Below are 18,541 nucleotides of genomic sequence, written 5' to 3'. Positions count from 1 at the left end.
CTTGAGTGTTTTCTTTTGTCAAAACATCTTTATTCAAATATTCAGAGAACTTTGAAGATAGAATTACAGAAACCCACAATATTGACATGGAATGCTCAAAGATCTGCTTTACATTTAAATAGAAAAATACTACATATTTGTGTATTTGAGGACAGTAAGCAGCTACAGTTTTACGGACAAAACAATCCATCACAGACTTGATATAATGAACATGTTGAACTAGCAAAACAATCGTTTTTTTAGAGTAACTATAAAAATCTGCCATTTGTTATAGCGTGCTGCTGAAACATTTTGAAGTATCAATGCTTTCTTAAGAGAAAACTGCATCACTTTTAAATGATTCTATGTGCTGACCACTTTACATTGACTAAAATGCCTTTTTATGTGTGTGTGTTTAACTCCTGTTGTTCTGCAGAGAGTCAATGAGGCTCTTGTTGTACTCTGCCACTTGTTGGGAGACATTCTTGGCGACCGAGGCGTAGTCACTCTCCTGAGATTTTGAGGCGATGACTGATGCTTCAGTTAAGGAAAGATCCCTGATGTATCCAATGAGTGGCTTTTACGGGATCAAATGTTTCATAGAAGGGTTCAGTGGGAGACAAATCATTCAGCAATAAGGAGAAAAATACATCATTCAGAAGGATACACTCTTTCATCACAAAGTTGTTCTGCTCCAAGTGTTGCCATTTCCTCTCAAGGTTAGCCAGCTAAATCACAAAGAACACACACACAGAAAATTAGCATGAGGAGAATAATACAGGTCTATAACAGCATCTAATGGTTGTATGTGTAGAGTAGTGATTTATACATATTTCAGAATGCTGATATAGTGATGTGTTTTCTGATAACAGTGTAAAATGCTGACCTGAGCGTGAGTCTCGTTTTCTTGCAGTTTGGTCTTCAGAGCTTCATATTTCTGATTCATTTCCTCCAGCAGCTGTTTGAATGAATCCCGACGCTGAGTAAGTGACACACGCTCCTCTTGTAGCCTCTGCACCAGAATGACACAAAGGTTAGCTACAGTTTGATTATCTTTAGCCAAATAAAAACTGATATATTAGATTTATGGGGCTGATATTCGTGATGCTGCCATCTTTCTCATTTCTGAGTCTCTTTTCACCTTCTTCTTCTCCTCCCCTGTGTGCCTCAGGGTGTCCAGGTCTCTGTAGGTGAGCAGCTCCGTCTCCATGGTGCCAACACGCTCCTTCAGGGAGCTGAGCTCCCCGCTGATCTTCCCCTCCAGCTGCTGCACCTTCTCCAGGTCCTGCTGCAGCCGCTGGGATTCTGGGTGGAGGTTAGCATGTTAGCATTCACCTGTTGTTTTTAAGGTTTATCAAATCATCCCAATTTGGGAAAATATTTCGTCACAGAAGCAGAAGTGTGTTCAGACTTTATAATACAATACTTTAAAAAGTGGAAAAGATAATTAACAATTCAAAATAAAATGAAAACATATTATATCAAATATAAACAAAACAATATAGAATATTCTGGATAATTGAAATAAAAAGTCAAAAATACAACAGGATCCAAAATACTACAGGTCTTTTATAAGAAAGGAGAAACTCAAACTATGTAGCAGTGTGTGTGTGTGTGTGTGTGTGTGTGTGTGTGTGTGTGTGTGTGTGTGTGTGTGTGTGTGTGTGTGTGAGGCCGTTTCTCAATGTCGAGTTTACCTGCTGCAGAGCCACTATTTGAAGTATATGCGCCGAATCCTGGGCATTTAACATGCATTTAAACAGTCCTTCGGCGCCACTCGATGGCGTAGTATACTTGAAATAGTGGCTCTGCAGCAGGTTTACTCGACATTGAGAAACAGCCTCTGTGTGTGTGTCTGTGTGACTGACCTGTTGTCAGTCCTCTGGCGGTGCTCTCTGATTGGACCACCTCCGTCTCCTTGCTGACCAGCACCTCCTGCATGTTCCTCAGCTCACTGGCTGTCACTGTGTCCACCTGATGTAGCCTTAACATGTTCTACATTAAAAACACACACACACACACACACACACACACACACACACACACACACACACACACACACACACACACACACACACACACACACACACACACACACACACACACACACACACACACACACACACACACACACACACACACACACACACACACACACACCACACACACACACACACACACACACACACACACACACACACACACACACACACACACACACACACACACACACACACACACACACACACACACACACACACCACACACACACACACACACACACACACACACACACACACACACACACACACACACACACACACACACACACACACACACACACACAGTGTTTTCTACCACATGTTCTTTTACCCCCTGAAATGTATTTACTATTCTGGCTACTTACTGCATCCTTTACTTTCCTTTATTTACAGTCTAATCCATTTTTGCATATTGGTATGCATGCTTCCTAATTAATACTAAGCTATCTTTGGCTCTTAACTTGCTGTAACACATGTAAATGTCCATTCTGTGGTGCTAACAAATGTGTTATGATTCCCCCCCCTCCCTCACCCTGCTGCAGTGTTCCAGGATGGAGACGATGTTCTCTTGGCTCTGGGTCATCTTGTCCTGCTCCTGAGCCCTGACCTCCTCAAAAGACTCCATGTACCCTGGGACAAAGGAGGAAAGGAGGAAATAAAGGAAGTTATTACTATCAGCTGTATTTCATTATATTTAAACGTACAGTAGTATATCTCTCATAGCTAAATGAAAATGAAAAACATTTAGCCTTTGGCGACTCCTGGTGGTAGTTTTCAAAAGGTCTGCCTCAAAGTTAAACCATTTTTAAAACATGCAAAGAGTTACATTCATGGCAATATTTTAACACAAAGACTAAATAAGAGTTCAATATACAATAACTAAATGTTGACTTTATAAAAATGTTTTTGCTTTGCTATTATATCCTAAATATGTATCCCAGAGACTATTACCCACCCTTTAGTCACATTATAGATATAATAATACATAATGCTGTGACTTTTGATATGTTCACGACCACTCAAGTCCATTCACTTTCAGTCATTCCGGTTTTCACTCACGGTCAATTTCCTCATCCCTCCTCTTCAGCTCCCTGTATTTCTGCTGACACTCCCCTGATGGACGACAAACATAAACTAGTAGTTTAGCAGGCAATTACATTCATTATAATCATTCAATGCATACTTTGTCTAGTTCTGTTAAATACTTTGTTTAAGTGTGCTTCCAAGTAAAGGCATTTAAATCATTAAGTTGTCCAAGACCAAGCAATACTTTTGAAAAAGGGACACCTGTTTTTAAATAGTTAAACGCAAAAAAAGGACAATTGAATATATTAATTTAGGAATCTCTGTCAGACAATAAATACTTCAGACATGTCAACTATGGCTTTTCCCTATGTCACAATAGGAATTGATATAGTCCCAAATCACAAACTATGACATAGAAAATAAATTCATTTGGAAAATAATTAGTAGATGAATGCCATGGGAATAATGATCAGCCCTTGACATGAAAACAAAGAAATGTCTCTAACATTGTTTATAGTGTATAACATCGCTTCTTTAATAAGATGTGAAACTTTTGATGCAGTGTACAACATTTTGATAGAGGGATGAAAAGTGTGTTACCCTGCGCCTCCTCGGAGTCCTGCTCCAGCTGTCGGATCTGCTCTGTGATCTGTTCCATCCTCTCCCTGATCTCTGTAAGCCTGAACACACACATCAGAACACACACATCAGAACACATCAGAACACACACATCAGAACACACAGGAAAATGGGTTTCCTTTTCAGAAGCAAATACTTGAGAGGGCCAGGGTCACAGAGCCAGAAAGAGAAGACAAAAAGCACCAATTAATTAGGTAGGTAAGATAAAATACTCTATTAATCCCAACATGGGAAATGTTTTAGCTGCATGTAAAACAAGTATTACACATTATTACTAATAAAAAACAAAAACAATTATACGATATAAATATAACAAAACAGAACTAAAAGAGTGCAAATATAAAAGTTAAACTATCGGACAAATAAAACACTATTGAAGGGATGATTAACTTTCAAATCTGCAATATAATAAAACCATTCGAACCCTTAAACATGTGTTGATAACTTCAGGCAAAGTGTGCTGTTGTTATGAAATGTAAATGAATCCAAAAAAGTTTAAAAAAAAAGTTGAACCCTGACACAGACTTGTGTTACATACTGTCTGTCCATGCTGGCGATTTCCTGGTTGTTCTCCTTCACCTAGAAAATAAAACAGCACTTAAATCACTTTATTACTAACTCAACTCCTTCATGTGTGAAATTCAACAGAGATAATGCAGCCACTGATTCTATGAGCCAAGTCTCTCACAGCGGCTATTGCCTGGATGAAATACTGAATCTGATACTATAGGTTCATCCACTCACTTTGTACTGAGGTTGATTTGATCTTAACTGAAACTGTATCTTAAAACCACATCAAAGTGAAGTAAGAGATGTTATCCAGTCCTATAAAAGCAATGATGCAGCACAGGGGTGTCCAAACTATGGCCCGGGGGCCAAATGCGGCCCATTTTGAATTGGCCCTCATCAAATTCAAAAAGTATAAAGGCAAGGCAAGTTTATTTATAGAGCACTTTTCAACGCAAGGCAATTCAAAGTGCTTTACAAAAAAAAAAAAAAAAATGAAAGACATTAAGCATTAAAAAAGAAAAGCTAATCAAATAAACATTAAGAAAAAAAAGACATGGATAAAAGTTACAGTGCAGTCTAAAATATAAATAGTTCAATTAAACATTACAAGAAAAAGTACATGGATAAAAGTTACAGTGCAGTTTAAGATATGAATAGTTCAATTAAAATCAGCGACAAAAAGAAAAGTCTTCAGCCTGGATTTAAAAGTAGTCAGAGTTGCAGCGGACCTGCAGGTTTCTGGGAGTTTGTTCCAGATATTTGGAGCATAATAACTGAACGCTGCTTCTCCATGTTTAGTTCTGACTCTGGGGACAGAAAGCTGACCAGTCCCTGAAGACCTGAGAGATCTGGATGGTTCATAGTTTAGCAGGAGGTCAGAAATGTATTTTGGGCCTAAACCATTCAGTGCTTTATAAACCAGCAGCAGTATTTTGAAATCTATTCTTTGACACACAGGAAGCCAGTGTCAAGACTTCAGAACTGGAGTGATGTGATCCACTTTCTTAGTGTTAGTGAGGACTCGAGCAGCGGCGTTCTGAATCAGCTGCAGCTTTCTAATAGATTTTTTAGTGAGACCTGTAAATACACCATTGCCGTAGTCGAGTCTACTGAAGATAAAAGCATGGACAAGTTTTTCCAAATCCTGCTGTGACATTAGTCTTTTAATCCTAGATATATTCTTTAGGTGATAGTAGGCTGATTTAGTAACTGTTTTAATGTGACTGTTGAAACTCAGGTCAGAGTCCATGACTACACCTAGATTTCTGGCTTTATCTGTTGGTTTGAACATTGCACACTGAAGCTCAGCGCTAACTTTTAAACGTTCTGCCTTGGCTCCAAAACCATTACCTCAGTTTTATCTTTGTTTAATTGGAGAAAGTTCTGACACATCCAGTCATTGATTTGTTCAATGCACTTACTCAGTGTTTGAATTGGAGCATAGTCTCCTGGTGAAATTGTTACGTAAATGTGTGTGTCATCTGCATAGCTATGGTAACATGTAGATGTTAAAGAGAAGAGGCCCCCCAAGATGGAGCCTTGAGGAACCCCACATGTCATATTTGTCAACTCAGATGTGTATTTACCTATAGAAACAAAGTTGTTTCTGTCCTTTAAGTAGGATTTAAACCAATTTAGAACTGTTTCCGAAAGTCCCACCCAGTTTTCCAGTCGGTCCAGTAATATGCTGTGGTCATAAAGACTTAAGAATAACACACTTCTGCTCGTCTTACATTGTACTTCTGAAATATATGTTCAAATACATTACACTGTTTTCATAAGCCCAATTTTCAAATCAATTCAGTCAATTCAAGTTGAAAAAAATGTTGTTAGAAATAACACATTTATATACCAACCTTCAAATATACCCTTCATATTTCCTCTTATTGTAAGCAATCTGAAGCTTCTGGTTTAAGGAATGAGCTGCTAACAATGTGATGTAGGCTGTTTTTGTCTTAAAGCATTTTCAAGTATCAAGAATAATTGACCTACATTGGTTTGATATTTCCAACTGATAACTGAACGTATGAGGCAATATACCTCAGCTCTAGTGAGTGGCCCTCTGTACGTGGCCCTCGGTGAAGAAAGTCTGATGTAGCATTATCTGTAGTATAACATGTGCACTCCTTGTCTCTGTCTGCATGTGAAGCGCACCTGTTTCAGCAGTGTCTCCCTCTCGTCCTGGGGGGAGCTCTTGTGCTCCGCCTCCATGGCCTCACGCTTCCCCTGCAGAGCCGACAGAGTCTCGTGGAGCCGAACCACTTCCTGCTTTATGTGCGAGTGGGACAGCTCCTGCACACGGGACAAAGTCAGATTCAACTCTTTTGTGCTACTCCTTCTGCTGTCACTGTAACGCATTTCATTGACATCTGTTCATTCCTTATTCTGAATGTCCTTCCTCCCCAGGGGATCTGCATGTCTTGAAAAGCCTTAAAAACATTGCTTTTGGATAAAGGCCTTAGAGCTTAAATGGAGTTCTTCTTAAATGATTGTTTAATCTGTCCATTTAGGTCCAGTTTTCAATGTATCAGTGATATCATTAGGAAAGATTGTTATATCATGACATTACTTACATTTAACCATGTTTTTGGTTGTTATTGATATTTCTCATACTTGGTATTAAATGACATTCACTGATATATTAAACTAGTCTAAAGTTAAGTATGTGAACCCTAAAGAACCCCTCCCTCAATCTTCCAGTCTTTGTTGACCAACTCACAGCGTCGTAGTCCTCCTTCCTGGTTATCAGAAGGTCCAGCTCCTCCTGGAGAACAGTCAGCTCCTACAGGACAAAACACAAGGAGAAAAGAAAGAAAGCAGGAAGTAAAAAGACCTTTATTGAACAAAGGGTTAAAAAAGTCATACAAAAACCCCACGAAGCACTTGTTGAGCTAATGTAAGCCTTGTAACTGATTCACCAGCACTAACTATGGTACGATCCTTGTTGTTCGCAGTTTGATTCTTTATGGTTGTTGCACTTACTGTAAGTCGCTTTGGATAAAAACATCAGCTAAATGATATGTAATGTATCGTAAAACACACTTTAAGTGATATCAATGAATAATCACTTCATTACCATTGAAACATTAAACTCCTTAATAGCAATGTTACTACTAATGATCAGCATGCTTTTTTTAAATGCCTACACTTCAAAAAGGAATGTATCCAATGTTCATATATATCCACTGACTTTAAGAAATTATCATGTAATGGGAAATGTAAGTGTATCTTAAAGTATTACATCCTAAATAAACAGAATGCCAGTGTGAATAAAATCACACTGGCATTCTGAGTTTAATACGACTATTATACCTAAGCAGTATAATAACAATATATTGATAAAACGACATGAGTACCTGCAGCAGTTCCTCATTGGCTGTTGTCATGGTGAAGTACCGCTCCTGCTTGCCGGCTGGCATCGCTTGGACGACCTCCTCGGCGACCCTCCTCTCCCCCCTGATCTCCTCTTCTATCGCCCTGATGGCCTCCTCTCTTCTGCAGAGCAAACAGTAGAAGACTTTTTATATTTGTTCATATTGTTTTCAAATATTTACTTTGCCTTCGTCAGTCATTACCACGGGGATGGAGACATGTGACAAAGACCCTAGCCCTCAAACTCAGATAAGATAGGACAGATATCCATAGATAGATACGGTGTAGATAAGGGAAGGAAGTAGAATGGAGAGATGTCAGATGGACTGGGTAAATGTATAGAGTACTTGCTTCCTTAATGCAGTCCTGCTTCTTCTCCTTCATCTCATTGTCCCATTGTCTTATCTTTAAATCCCATTTGGCGCTTCCCTTCCTTTAAGACACTCAAGGTTCAAGGCTTTTATCAGTCATATATACATAGCTACAGTGTCGTTATGACGATGAAAATCTTAGGTCACACTCCTACCTTATTTCCATCCATTTCCTCATCTTCTGCACCTCATCGGTCTCCCTTCCTACTTTCTATTCTTGCATTCACTTTTTCCCCAAGACTATACATGTAATTTAAAAACCACTTAGATACCATTAAAACGTTTTAATATTTTTTGGAATATAGTTTAAAATGGGATATACAGTATCTAAAAAAAAAAGGTTAAATATACTTTTAAGCAAAGTAGGAACGAGACGTGGAAAGGAGAACTAATAGGATCATATCTAATGGTTCAGCTGGCAGCAACAGTGCATGTGAGCTAACGGTTTTACAACCAGGAACAAAGGTTGGTCATTGTGCAGGTTTCTTCACGCTGACAGGTGAGTTTAAGTTCACTGAAGAGTCCCTAGAAGTACACGTAAGTGCTTTTGGTTGTTATTACTATATTAGTAATGTAGAATCGTGACTAATTACATTTATAAAATGTGGGATAAAACACCTTTAATACACACAACAGTAAGGATTCTGACGGATGTGTTACTGTGTTACCGGTCAAAGGTTTTTCAGCTGACACCAGTAAAAGGTGTGTGACGTCCTTCAGTCACCCAGTTTCTGAGAGGTCAGGTGAGTGCCCAGAGGATGGTATCTTCGACAAGATTAATATCATTTAAGGATTTCAAATGTAAATGTCTATTTTACATGGATGTATTAAAAGAGCACTTTGACATGAGGTGATAGTTGTATCATGAAAGCGGTTTCATTTTTCCCTTTGCATGCTGTTCTTTCTTCAACCTGTTTAAAGAAATGCATGTTGTGTCTATGGTCTGCCAATTTACCTGACGAAGATCTATGAACATTTTCTTTTTTGCTTGTTTTGAGTTGGGAATATATTTTTGTATCATCTGAATTATTCTATCTGCTTTTATTCTAATTATCTGAGTGAATTGGTTAGAATGAATGGATTATAACCTAAGGGTCAGAGCTTTCCATTGCCATTTCTACACTGTAGCTTATGAGTGCATATGGCAATACATCATTTGAATCTTTGAATTAAAGTAGAAAAAAAAAGGCGACTGATCTTCTCAGCCTCCAAGCTTAAACAAACTCTTATCCATATCAAACCGGATTAACCACAGTCCTTTCTGATTTTCAGACTAGGATAATGGAGGTGTGTTGGAAACCTCTTCTCCTGCTGTTCTTCACTGCAGTGGTAACCGTGAATATACTGGGATGTAATGCTGAGGTTGTGGAAGAAAACACGCAGGTAGAAAATCTAATTTTCTTTGATTAAGCTGGCACTGCTGAGTGAAAGTCATGATGGTTTATCTATGTGTTTACACAGATTGTTTATGTGTTATAATAACTCCATCCATCTATCAGCAGGTAAAGAACTTGACCAACCAGCTTCTGAAAGTAATTCCCCGTAGCAACAACACTTCCTCTGTTACCACACTGCTGTTAGAAGGGAACCTGCTCTCTCTGAATGAGGCTGACAGAGGAGCCCTGGTTGGTTATCCCAAACTCAAAGAACTCCGCTTGGATGGAAACCTGGTGGGCAGTATACCAGCCAAGTACTTCTCCGTAGTGCCGCTACTCAGAGTGCTGTCTCTGTCCAGGAACAACATCAGCAGGTAAAAGGCTGATACAGAATGTGTACTGATACCATTGCTACTGCTACAATCATTCCTGCATTCACAAATGCTCTGACGACCCGGGTCTTCCTTCAGCCTGGACCCAGAGGCGTTATACGGCCTGGATGTTCTGACCGAGCTGGACTTGTCCCACAACCTGCTGACAAGTCTTCCTACACAGCAGATCCAGCTGGAAAATATACAGGTAAACACCCTCCAAAAACCACAGGATTCCACCAAATGTGAAAGGCTTCTAGTATGTATTAGGACAATGTAAAAAAAAAAAGGGGTTGCTACGTCTTATCAGGTTAAAAATTGAAACATTTTGTGTTTACTTAAAGGTGGGGTAGGTAAGTTTGAGAAACCGGCTCGAGATCGCTAGAATTTGAAAATACACAACCGGAGAAAATCTGCCACTTCCTTATAGAGCCCCTCCTCCAACACACACGAACGTGCACATGACCAATGAGGGCACGAGATAAGTTTGTGCCCTGATGGAAGGCTGACAGGTAGGTATCCAATCCAATCCAAAAGTACAACCGATCTGATCCAATCCAAAAGTACAACCGATCGGTTGTACTTTTTACAGTATTACGACTTCTACAGATGACATTTTTTTATGGATTTTTTGTCACTTAAGATATTCATTGCTATCGGGATGTTAAGAGCATTCCATGGAATATAACAAAAAGTGTATCTCGAGCCGGTTTCTGAAACTTACCTACCCCACCTTTAACGTTCCTGTCTAATTCTTATTTTTTTTTTAAATACAACCTTGTGACATTTTTTTTTTATAGGAGTTCATTTGATCCTTATATCAAATATGTCGTTATCAGTAGACCAAAATAGTTTTTACACAAAAGGAAATAAATCGTGTGAACCAAGCAATCTTTTATTTATTTTTTCAAGTTATTATTAATCCGATAACCACACCCAGTCTTGTTTCATTAGGTGCTGAACCTACAGGGTAACCCTTGGAACTGTTCCTGTCCCCTGCTGAGCGGCTTTGAAAAGTTCAAAGCAGCCGGAGCTAAAACTGGTAATAATTGTAATTTTCTGCAATTGAATGGTTTGATGAGGTGACACTCATGTAGGGATGCATACCGGTATCCGGTATTACCGAAATACCGGTTACTGGTGGCTACGGTATACCGTACCGAAATCAGATCCGGTTTCGATACTTTAAAAAAATATATATATATTTTTTTTTAATTCATTTTAAAAGTGAGTCCGTGGCCCGTGATGGCGGGTGTTATAAATTAGATTGCATAATCGTTTTTCTTCATATTTTATGTATTTTTCATTGTTTGTTCAATACTAGAAAGGTAAAAGTCCCACAAATTAACTGTGATGGGATTTGTTTTCTCTCACCAGTGAAGGTAAATGTTGATTTTAAAGATGAGATTTGTTTGTTTAATGCCGAGATCTCATGACCATTATTCTATTATGTATTTGTTCTTTAGTCGAATCTCAGGTTTAACATTAATTATAACGGTGCTATAACGGTCTGTTTGCATTGACAAGATGTGCTATTCACGCGGCACACCTGATGGCGGGTGTTATAAAAGATATTCCATAATCGGTTTTCTTCATATTTTTTATGTATTTTTCATTGTTTGTTCAGTACTAAAAGGTCCAAGAAGTCCCACAATTGAATTTAATATTAATTTGACATGTTAACTATATCGTAAAGCGCTTCATGGGAGTAATTGTGGGATGATACATTTTCAAAGTATCACGATATGTATCGGTTGAGTATCGGTATCGTTCAGTGGTATCGGTATCGGTATCGTAAAAAAGTCACCGATATGCATCCCTACACTCATGCAGACTGGATCTGAATATTTATATTTACAGCCTGATCTGATCTGAGAACACTGATTTCCTTGATGCTGTTTTACGTAAGAGTAATCGGGGGTGCTTATTCGGACATGGATAATTCCCGTCAGATCGATGGAAAGAAGAACATGCTCCAAGGGGGCTTTTTGAACGATCAAAAAGGTGATGTCTTTTGTTCTACAGGGGGACAACAAGTCACCTGTGCTTCTCCAGAAAAGCAGGCTAGGAGAGACCTCTGGGAGGCTGCAAACATGTGTTTACCATCAACACCCCCCATCTTCACTACAACCCTAAGCAAACCAGTCAACTCTCAACAGCCTTCTGGCTCATCAACCATGCTGAAAACCACACAAAGCCAGAAGCCCATCGACAAAGGTAGGACAAAGGTGAAGTGGGTATCTTACCCTGTGTTCTTCCTTCTAACTTTTTAAAGAATGGCCTCTCTATCCCTATAGACCAGACACCTGTGCTCGGCCACACATGGAAATTCACAGCATGTGTCGCAGCCTTGGCGATGTGCACCTCCATGCTCATCGTGTGCGGCGTAAAGGGGCCTTCCTGGTACAAGCTCTTCTACAACTACCGTCACCGGAGACTGCACCAAGAGGAGGACGAGGACGTTGTGTCAACAGTCTTCTCAGGGACAGGGAGGTACATGAACCATCAGACATTCACCTTCAAGCAAGAGAATGGGCAGCTAGAGGAGGAGGAGGAGGAGGAGGAGGAGGATGAGTATTTTGAGGATCCATACATCAAGAGAGAAGACTGACGGAACAAACAGCAGCTGGAAAACCAGAAATAGGGCGAGGAAGCAATCATCACAGATTTGTCACTTGTGTAATCTTGAAAACGAGGTGCTCACTGTGGGCTGTCTTATGGTGCGAAAAAAAGAAAATGTCCTCTAGATATGTAGGGCAGTGGTTCCCAAACTGTTTGTGCCCAAGGCACACCAAAGGACAAGTAAAAATCTCAAGGCACACCTATTGTGCAAAATAGCCCTTATAACACGTGTTATCACTCATATCATGTAAAATATCTGTAAATGTGCATAATTATTTACTAATGCCAAATAAAATGTGACAGACAACTATATTACAACTATATTACTGTGACAAAGACAACTATATTTCAGAAATTAATTTGAAACTTTATCAAATTAGGCTTCATCAAAGCAGCAACACACTCATTTAAACCAGACAGGTCACAACATTAAAAATGAGGCAAAGGAAACTCAGCAGAAATTCAGCACAGAGAACTGTCAATAGCCGCGTTCAGTCGTTCACACTGCGGTACTTTTCCCACAAAGGTTCATGCGAACTTAGTTCATGATCGCGTTCACACCAAAAAGAGCCAGTACTAAAAGTAGTTCATGCGAACCTTTTTACCCCCTCGAAAGTCCCTGCTAGAAAGCAGGGACTTTCGAGCGGCTCTTTTTTGAGAAAATAGCTATATTCCTGATTGGCTGGGCGAATTGCAAACCACGCCCCGTAAAACTCCCAAAAAGTTTTGTGAAGCCGCCATTTTATTATCCTCGCATTAGCATTATTAGCATTAGCATTTGCCCAGCGCAGAAACGCAGAGAGACTAACTTATGGCAACACAAAATAAAACATGGGAGCGGTGGAGATGAGGTGGAGATGAGGAGGCGTTCTGGCGATTTACTCGGAAGGCTTCATGCGAACTAAAGAGTTCGCATGAACTAAGTTCGCATGAACCTTTGTGGGAAAAGTACCGCAGTGTGAACGCGGCTAATGCAAGGAAGCTGCATTGTCCATGGTCCTGAACTACAAATGATAAATGTAACATTTCAGCAATCAGCATTGAAACATGTGCTATTGTAAATATTTTGCCGACTTACAAATTAGTGTGATACATGTGCCTGTCGGGAGCCGTGACCTCCTGTCTCCTGTTGTTCTTCATGTAAATCAGAGTAGAGAACGCCAACTCCAGAGATGGGGTCGTTACTAATTTTTTTTAATATATTACATATTACTTTTTAAAAAAAAGTAATGTATTACACTACTTCGTTACTATCTACATAAAGTAACTCGTTACTTTACTCGCCGAGCACGTACGAACTGCGCATGCGTAAGTGGTAATAACTTTCCTTACCAGCAGGCGGCGGTAGTGTGTATTTGTCATTCAAAACAGGCAACAACCGGAAGACAGAGAAGAAGAACAGACTACGTCATATAAACAAACAACACATAGCGTGTGCGGTAGCTTCACCTTAGCATGTGTTCTTTGCAGGTGTTTGTTGAGCTTTGACGTGGTGTTTACAGCAGTGGATAACAGCTTCTGGCCTGGACACAGTTTGCACCTCACCGTCACATTCCTGTCTATTCTTCGGACGAACTCAAAATAATGGGCATATACCTCCACCCCTCGAAAGTTATCACTGACTCAGCCATGTTTATGCAGCACTGCACGTGGAGATGTGGACCCGCAAATTGCGCAGATTACGTACATATAAACCTACAAAGTACTACCAATATAGTAAATAAAAAAATTATTATTTTTGTGTAGTTGTATATTGCAATAATAACATATGGTTGTCACAAAATCCCACGGCACACCAGCTGTACAAACATTTAACTCTGTGTTCTAAGCACACTGTTAATATGTTCTATTCTAGGAGTCACTTACATGTTGTCCTGTCTCTGTGGCTCCTGCTGTTAGATTTTGGTACTGTTATATATCTATTACATAAGAGCTCTTTCTCAACTAAGACGCCTGTTCCTGGAGGACAGACAGATGTAAAATGTGAAGAACCCATACATGGACATAAAGAGAGCACAGATGTATTTACTTTATGTACCACACCCAGCATGTTTGTTTAGCATCAGTGCTGCAAGAGATATTCAAAATCTTTCATCAGTAAAAGCACATAAGTAAATGTATTTAAAGTATCAACAAGAAGTAACTTAAGAATTAGGAGGATGTTCTCAATACATATAAAAACACTGAATCCCGTCGTTTAAAAAAACAAAACTGTTGCTTACAGTCAAGGTCGACTTCCATCTTGGTTTCTGGGGCTAAAGTTAGCCACCACACTATTGAAGAATGTATTTTTGTGTTTGCAATCCAACATTTACAGGCTTTTTGAAGATACACATCGTCAAAGCTGCACTCAAAACCAATTAGATTACCGTATACTTTATATATTTAGATTCATGCAACATAGCTGGAATCATTAACTGTAAAATACAGCCAACCTTCCTGAGATATCAAATCTATGAATCAATCATTTGAACAAAGTTAATCATGGATGTGAACAATTCATAAATGATAAACTCTTTTATAATACAATGATAGTTTTTTTCACATTTTATTCTATTTTCTATAAATAATATTTTTTTTCTAAGCTAAATATAAGCTTAAAAACATGCTTTCCCAACAACCCAGTGATCTTAAAAACACCATTAGAAGTCCACCGTACTTACTCTCTCCTTTCAGTGAAGATGCTGTCGATGCTTTCAGCCTCGCTGTCATTGTGGGCTTTCAGCTGGGATGGTAGAGAGGAGGGAAGAAAGCAAAGAGTAGGCATTCTTATTATATTTACTAAATACTTTTTTCTAACCCAAATCAGCCCCCATGGTCACACCTTTGATTTGATACCATTTTGATGATTTGACATCTTACACGGTGTACTTACAATGTTGTAGTCGTTGACCATTTCCTCCATCTCTGTGTTTGTGTTGAGCTTGTCCACCAGCTGAAATACAATCAGAAAAATACAAACAATTAAGCTACATATCAGTAGGACTCCTCAAGTGTTAAATACATCTAGCAGAGTCCATTGTAAAGCATTCACACCTACTATTACACCAGACATTTACACTTTTAAAGTACCCTGCTAATATTCAAATTATGTGTTTTTTTAAAATGTCATTATAGTGTACAGTAATCGATGCCATTTCATTTATATTGTAATATCACAGTACCACAGTACACTCCTCCCTTCACCCGCACATGCCCACGGGCGAAACCAAAACAAATAAAATGCTTATCAATATAACTTAAACAACAGAGCCATGAAAATAAACATAAAAAAAAAAAAAAATGACATGTGTTTGATCTAAATACTTCCTTAACAACAACAGTATGACCAAACATTGTTTTATCATTTAGCTGCTGAGCTTGGAGGGATTTCTCTCCTGCCTCATATCTGTTGGAGTTTCCATTCTCTCATTCTCTATTTGTACACTCCTAGGCAATTATTAATAAATACAGTTCAGTGTACACAAAAATCTGTTATTGCGTAATACTTAACATGGTTTCTTGTCATATCCAGGATAAAGGAACAGGCTATTATTTTCCGTAAGTTACTTATTGAAAAGGATGATGGTACTACAGCTATTTACCATGTTGTAGTCAGCAAGCTGGCCCTGTAGATCCTTAATCTCCCCAGCCAGGCCTTCAGCTCTGAAGGGGAAATAAAAAAGAGTTCTTATTTTAAATTCATTATACAATTGTTCCTTCAAATATTCAAACTTTCCATCATTTATTCTATTGTTTATTCTGACTCACATTCTATGTGAATTGTAAATAAAACAATGTAACCAAACTGTGTTTCAAATTCCTTTGTAAAATACTTAATTAAAGTTAGGCTTTTTTTCTCATGTCTGAATAATAAAGGCGGTGGAATGCAGTAAAAACGGAACAGCTTCTATATTACAAACTGTCCATCATCACTAGTGAAAACACCACTCACTTCTTTTCGTAGGAGAGATAAACTGAATTCTCCTGGTTGTAGTTGTCGATCTCTTTGTGCAGTTTGCTGGTCTCTGTGGTTAACTCGTTGATCTTACTCCTATAGGCACAACAAAGAGTTTCACTTTATAATAAAACAATTTTCCAGTTTGGACCACAATTATGTTGCCATTACAGAAATAACCTGCTGCACAGTTTAAAGTACTAACAATCAGGGCTTAAAATGTTTTACTAAAAGTTCCCTTTAGTTGGATTTGTTACCTAAGAAGGCCCAAGTAGTAGGACTTATCCAGAATCTGTCTCTGAGGTCCTTTTGGGTGGGAGGGAGGAAGGATGTGGTGGAGGGAAGAGAAGTAAGACTTTAAATGTCTGTTTCAACAAGGCTCAAAACGGCTGGTAAATTCCCAAGCCTAAAACAATTAAGAAAACAATTAAGCATTTTAAAAAGTGTCAACTGATGCAACGTTAGACTTACCTTTCATGCCAGTCTTCATACCACTGAGGCCCTGTTGGGTCACAGGCCTGTCGGTCACTTTGATCTGTGCCGACAGGACTCCTGGTGTGGCGAGGGGGATGCCGCCCCTCATGCTAGGATGACCACTTGTACCTGGAACCATCTGGATTGAAAATGAAATAAGAAAACTCAGCGACTGTATAACTAGCTCATTAGGGCTAGTTAACAAGATTGCAAAAGCTTGTCTGATATGCTGATTTAATAAAAGAATGCCTTTCTAATTTGTAAAATATCCAGATCACAAATCAGCAACATACTGATTTTGCACCAACAGCTATGAGTTGCATTTGCTTATAAGATATATATTATAGCAGAAGCTACCAGAATCACTAAAGTGATGTCAAATACAAATATTGACAAAAGACACAAAAAATAAAGCTGAAACAAGCTCTCTTACATGAAGCCATGCTGTGCAAGAAAGATACATTTCGGCTGTGTTCCTTTGCTACAACTAGTTGATACTATATGATGGCATGACTATAGCTAAGTACCCAGTATGCTTACAGGAAGGGCACTTTTATCTCCAAGCTCAAATGAATTGGAGCTGCAGTTGACTTACCCCAGTTGTGACACGGATAGCTGTAGGAGGAGGCCGGAGGGCTGTTGGGGGTCTTCCAGCCCCAGGGACTGCACTCCCACTGCGGCTCAAAGGCCTGCCAATGCCAGAGGCAGGTCGCTGACTTGCCATTATGTCTGGAGCTAGCTAGCATTGGACAGTAACACACAAGTAAAACATCTAATATTGTTTTGGGGAAAGATGGTAACACGTTTACTGAGCCTTGTGCTGCTCCTATACTTCGTGATTGTTGTGTTTGCTTAATGTGAGCAGCCAAGAGGACAGTAACGCTTCTTTGTGACTAGAAGTTCGCTGGTTTGAATACTGAAGCAGACATTAACCCAAACCACATTACTGTATCTTCCATCCCCCCCCCCCCACCCTGCCCACAACACATTATCATTTACTTGGCTTAAGCAATGGGAGTTAAGAGTTTTTGGAAATCATGTAAGTAGATGAAGTGTAACAGTTTCGTACAGTGTGTGTTTATGTGCTCCACCCCAGCAATACCTTAGCCTTTAGCTATGTAGACTTACGTTACCCTTATATGTAAGAACGTAAACTATAGTTCAACTGACTTCGGTCGTTTTGAATTTGATGCATGTTAGCCATTTTGTTTACCGAACAATGAACATTGGCCAAACATAACATACTTAAGCGTTAGCTCACGCAATGGAAAAGCATGGTGAAGCTTACACTCTTTCGTACCTTAAACCTTACTCCTTCTTGGTCGTTTTCGCAAATAGTAAAGGTCAATATTTTCTTAGCGAGGCGGCTGTTTAACAAGCTAGTTTACTTAAGAGGATAATGGTTACTTACGTTAACTAGTGTAAACGTTAAAACACAAGCTAGCATATGCTAGAAAGCCAACAACACCAGATGATGTCGACGTTACCCTAGTAACTGTCTTCTTCTCCTGAAATTAAGCAGAAACCTAGAGAAAATGTGCGCTACCGCCCACAGTGTCCAACACCGGAATAGACCCAAACATTATTTATTTGCAGGATGTATTGATAGATCTATAGATAGAACATAGAATCGGAGGGAAGAAACCCTCTTTAATGGTCACACATGCAGAGCACACAGCACACACAGTGAAATGTGGCCTCTGCATTTAACCCATCCTAGCAGTAGGAGCAGTGGGCAGCTATTGTACAGCGCCCGGGGAAAAGACATAGGCCTATCGATGTCAGCACATGTCATTTTAATTAGTTAGAATTCATGTGCTTG

General features: G+C 39.2%; 2 protein-coding genes across 3 annotated transcripts; one reads left to right on the top strand and one right to left on the bottom strand.

Annotated features, from left to right (window-relative positions):
- Window positions 1-2: 2 nt before the first annotated feature.
- On the bottom strand, window positions 3-18,216 carry ift74 (intraflagellar transport 74). Of its 2 annotated transcripts, none has more exons than XM_034109102.2 (20): window positions 18,131-18,216; window positions 17,315-17,458; window positions 16,717-16,858; window positions 16,503-16,551; window positions 16,243-16,341; window positions 15,893-15,953; window positions 15,184-15,243; window positions 14,972-15,033; window positions 7,553-7,691; window positions 6,916-6,978; window positions 6,351-6,488; window positions 4,225-4,265; window positions 3,648-3,727; window positions 3,081-3,134; window positions 2,554-2,651; window positions 1,848-1,974; window positions 1,121-1,284; window positions 866-991; window positions 647-707; window positions 3-510 (listed from the first exon to the last, which is right to left on the bottom strand). In XM_034109102.2, the coding sequence occupies exons 1-20, from the start codon at window positions 18,164-18,166 to the stop codon at window positions 395-397; spliced, it is 1,860 nt and encodes a 619-aa protein (XP_033964993.1). In that variant the 5' UTR covers window positions 18,167-18,216; the 3' UTR covers window positions 3-394. The 2 variants fall into 2 exon arrangements, with proteins under 2 accessions (XP_033964993.1, XP_033964995.1); XM_034109104.2 differs by having other exon boundaries at window positions 18,020-18,205.
- Window positions 9,221-12,297, top strand: LOC139435917 (leucine-rich repeat-containing protein 19-like). Its single transcript, XM_071206971.1, has 6 exons — window positions 9,221-9,322; window positions 9,442-9,689; window positions 9,786-9,894; window positions 10,641-10,728; window positions 11,712-11,903; window positions 11,984-12,297. Exons 1-6 carry the CDS (start codon window positions 9,221-9,223, stop codon window positions 12,295-12,297), a joined length of 1,053 nt encoding a protein of 350 aa, XP_071063072.1.
- Window positions 18,217-18,541: the final 325 nt, after the last annotated feature.

The sequence above is a fragment of the Pseudochaenichthys georgianus genome, chromosome 20, assembly GCF_902827115.2.
Source record: "Pseudochaenichthys georgianus chromosome 20, fPseGeo1.2, whole genome shotgun sequence".
Taxonomy (NCBI): domain Eukaryota; kingdom Metazoa; phylum Chordata; class Actinopteri; order Perciformes; family Channichthyidae; genus Pseudochaenichthys; species Pseudochaenichthys georgianus.
The sequence above is the reverse complement of the archived record's forward strand: the minus strand, read 5'-3'. Positions and strand labels throughout refer to the sequence as shown.

Bases quoted from the DNA above. Each gene is read 5' to 3' on its own strand.
- LOC139435917 (XM_071206971.1), top strand. From the start codon at position 9,221: ATGGAGGTGTGTTGGAAACCTCTTCTCCTGCTGTTCTTCACTGCAGTG. The intron at 9,690-9,785 runs GTAAAAGGCTGA...GTCTTCCTTCAG, and splicing joins TCCAGGAACAACATCAGCAG to CCTGGACCCAGAGGCGTTAT. The intron at 10,729-11,711 runs GTAATAATTGTA...TTTGTTCTACAG, and splicing joins AGCAGCCGGAGCTAAAACTG to GGGGACAACAAGTCACCTGT.
- ift74 (XM_034109102.2), bottom strand. From the start codon at position 18,166: ATGCTAGCTTGTGTTTTAACGTTTACACTAGTTAAC. The intron at 16,552-16,716 runs GTAAGTCTAACG...CCCACCCAAAAG, and splicing joins TATGAAGACTGGCATGAAAG to GACCTCAGAGACAGATTCTG. The intron at 4,266-6,350 runs GTGCGCTTCACA...TTTATTTTCTAG, and splicing joins GGGAGACACTGCTGAAACAG to GTGAAGGAGAACAACCAGGA.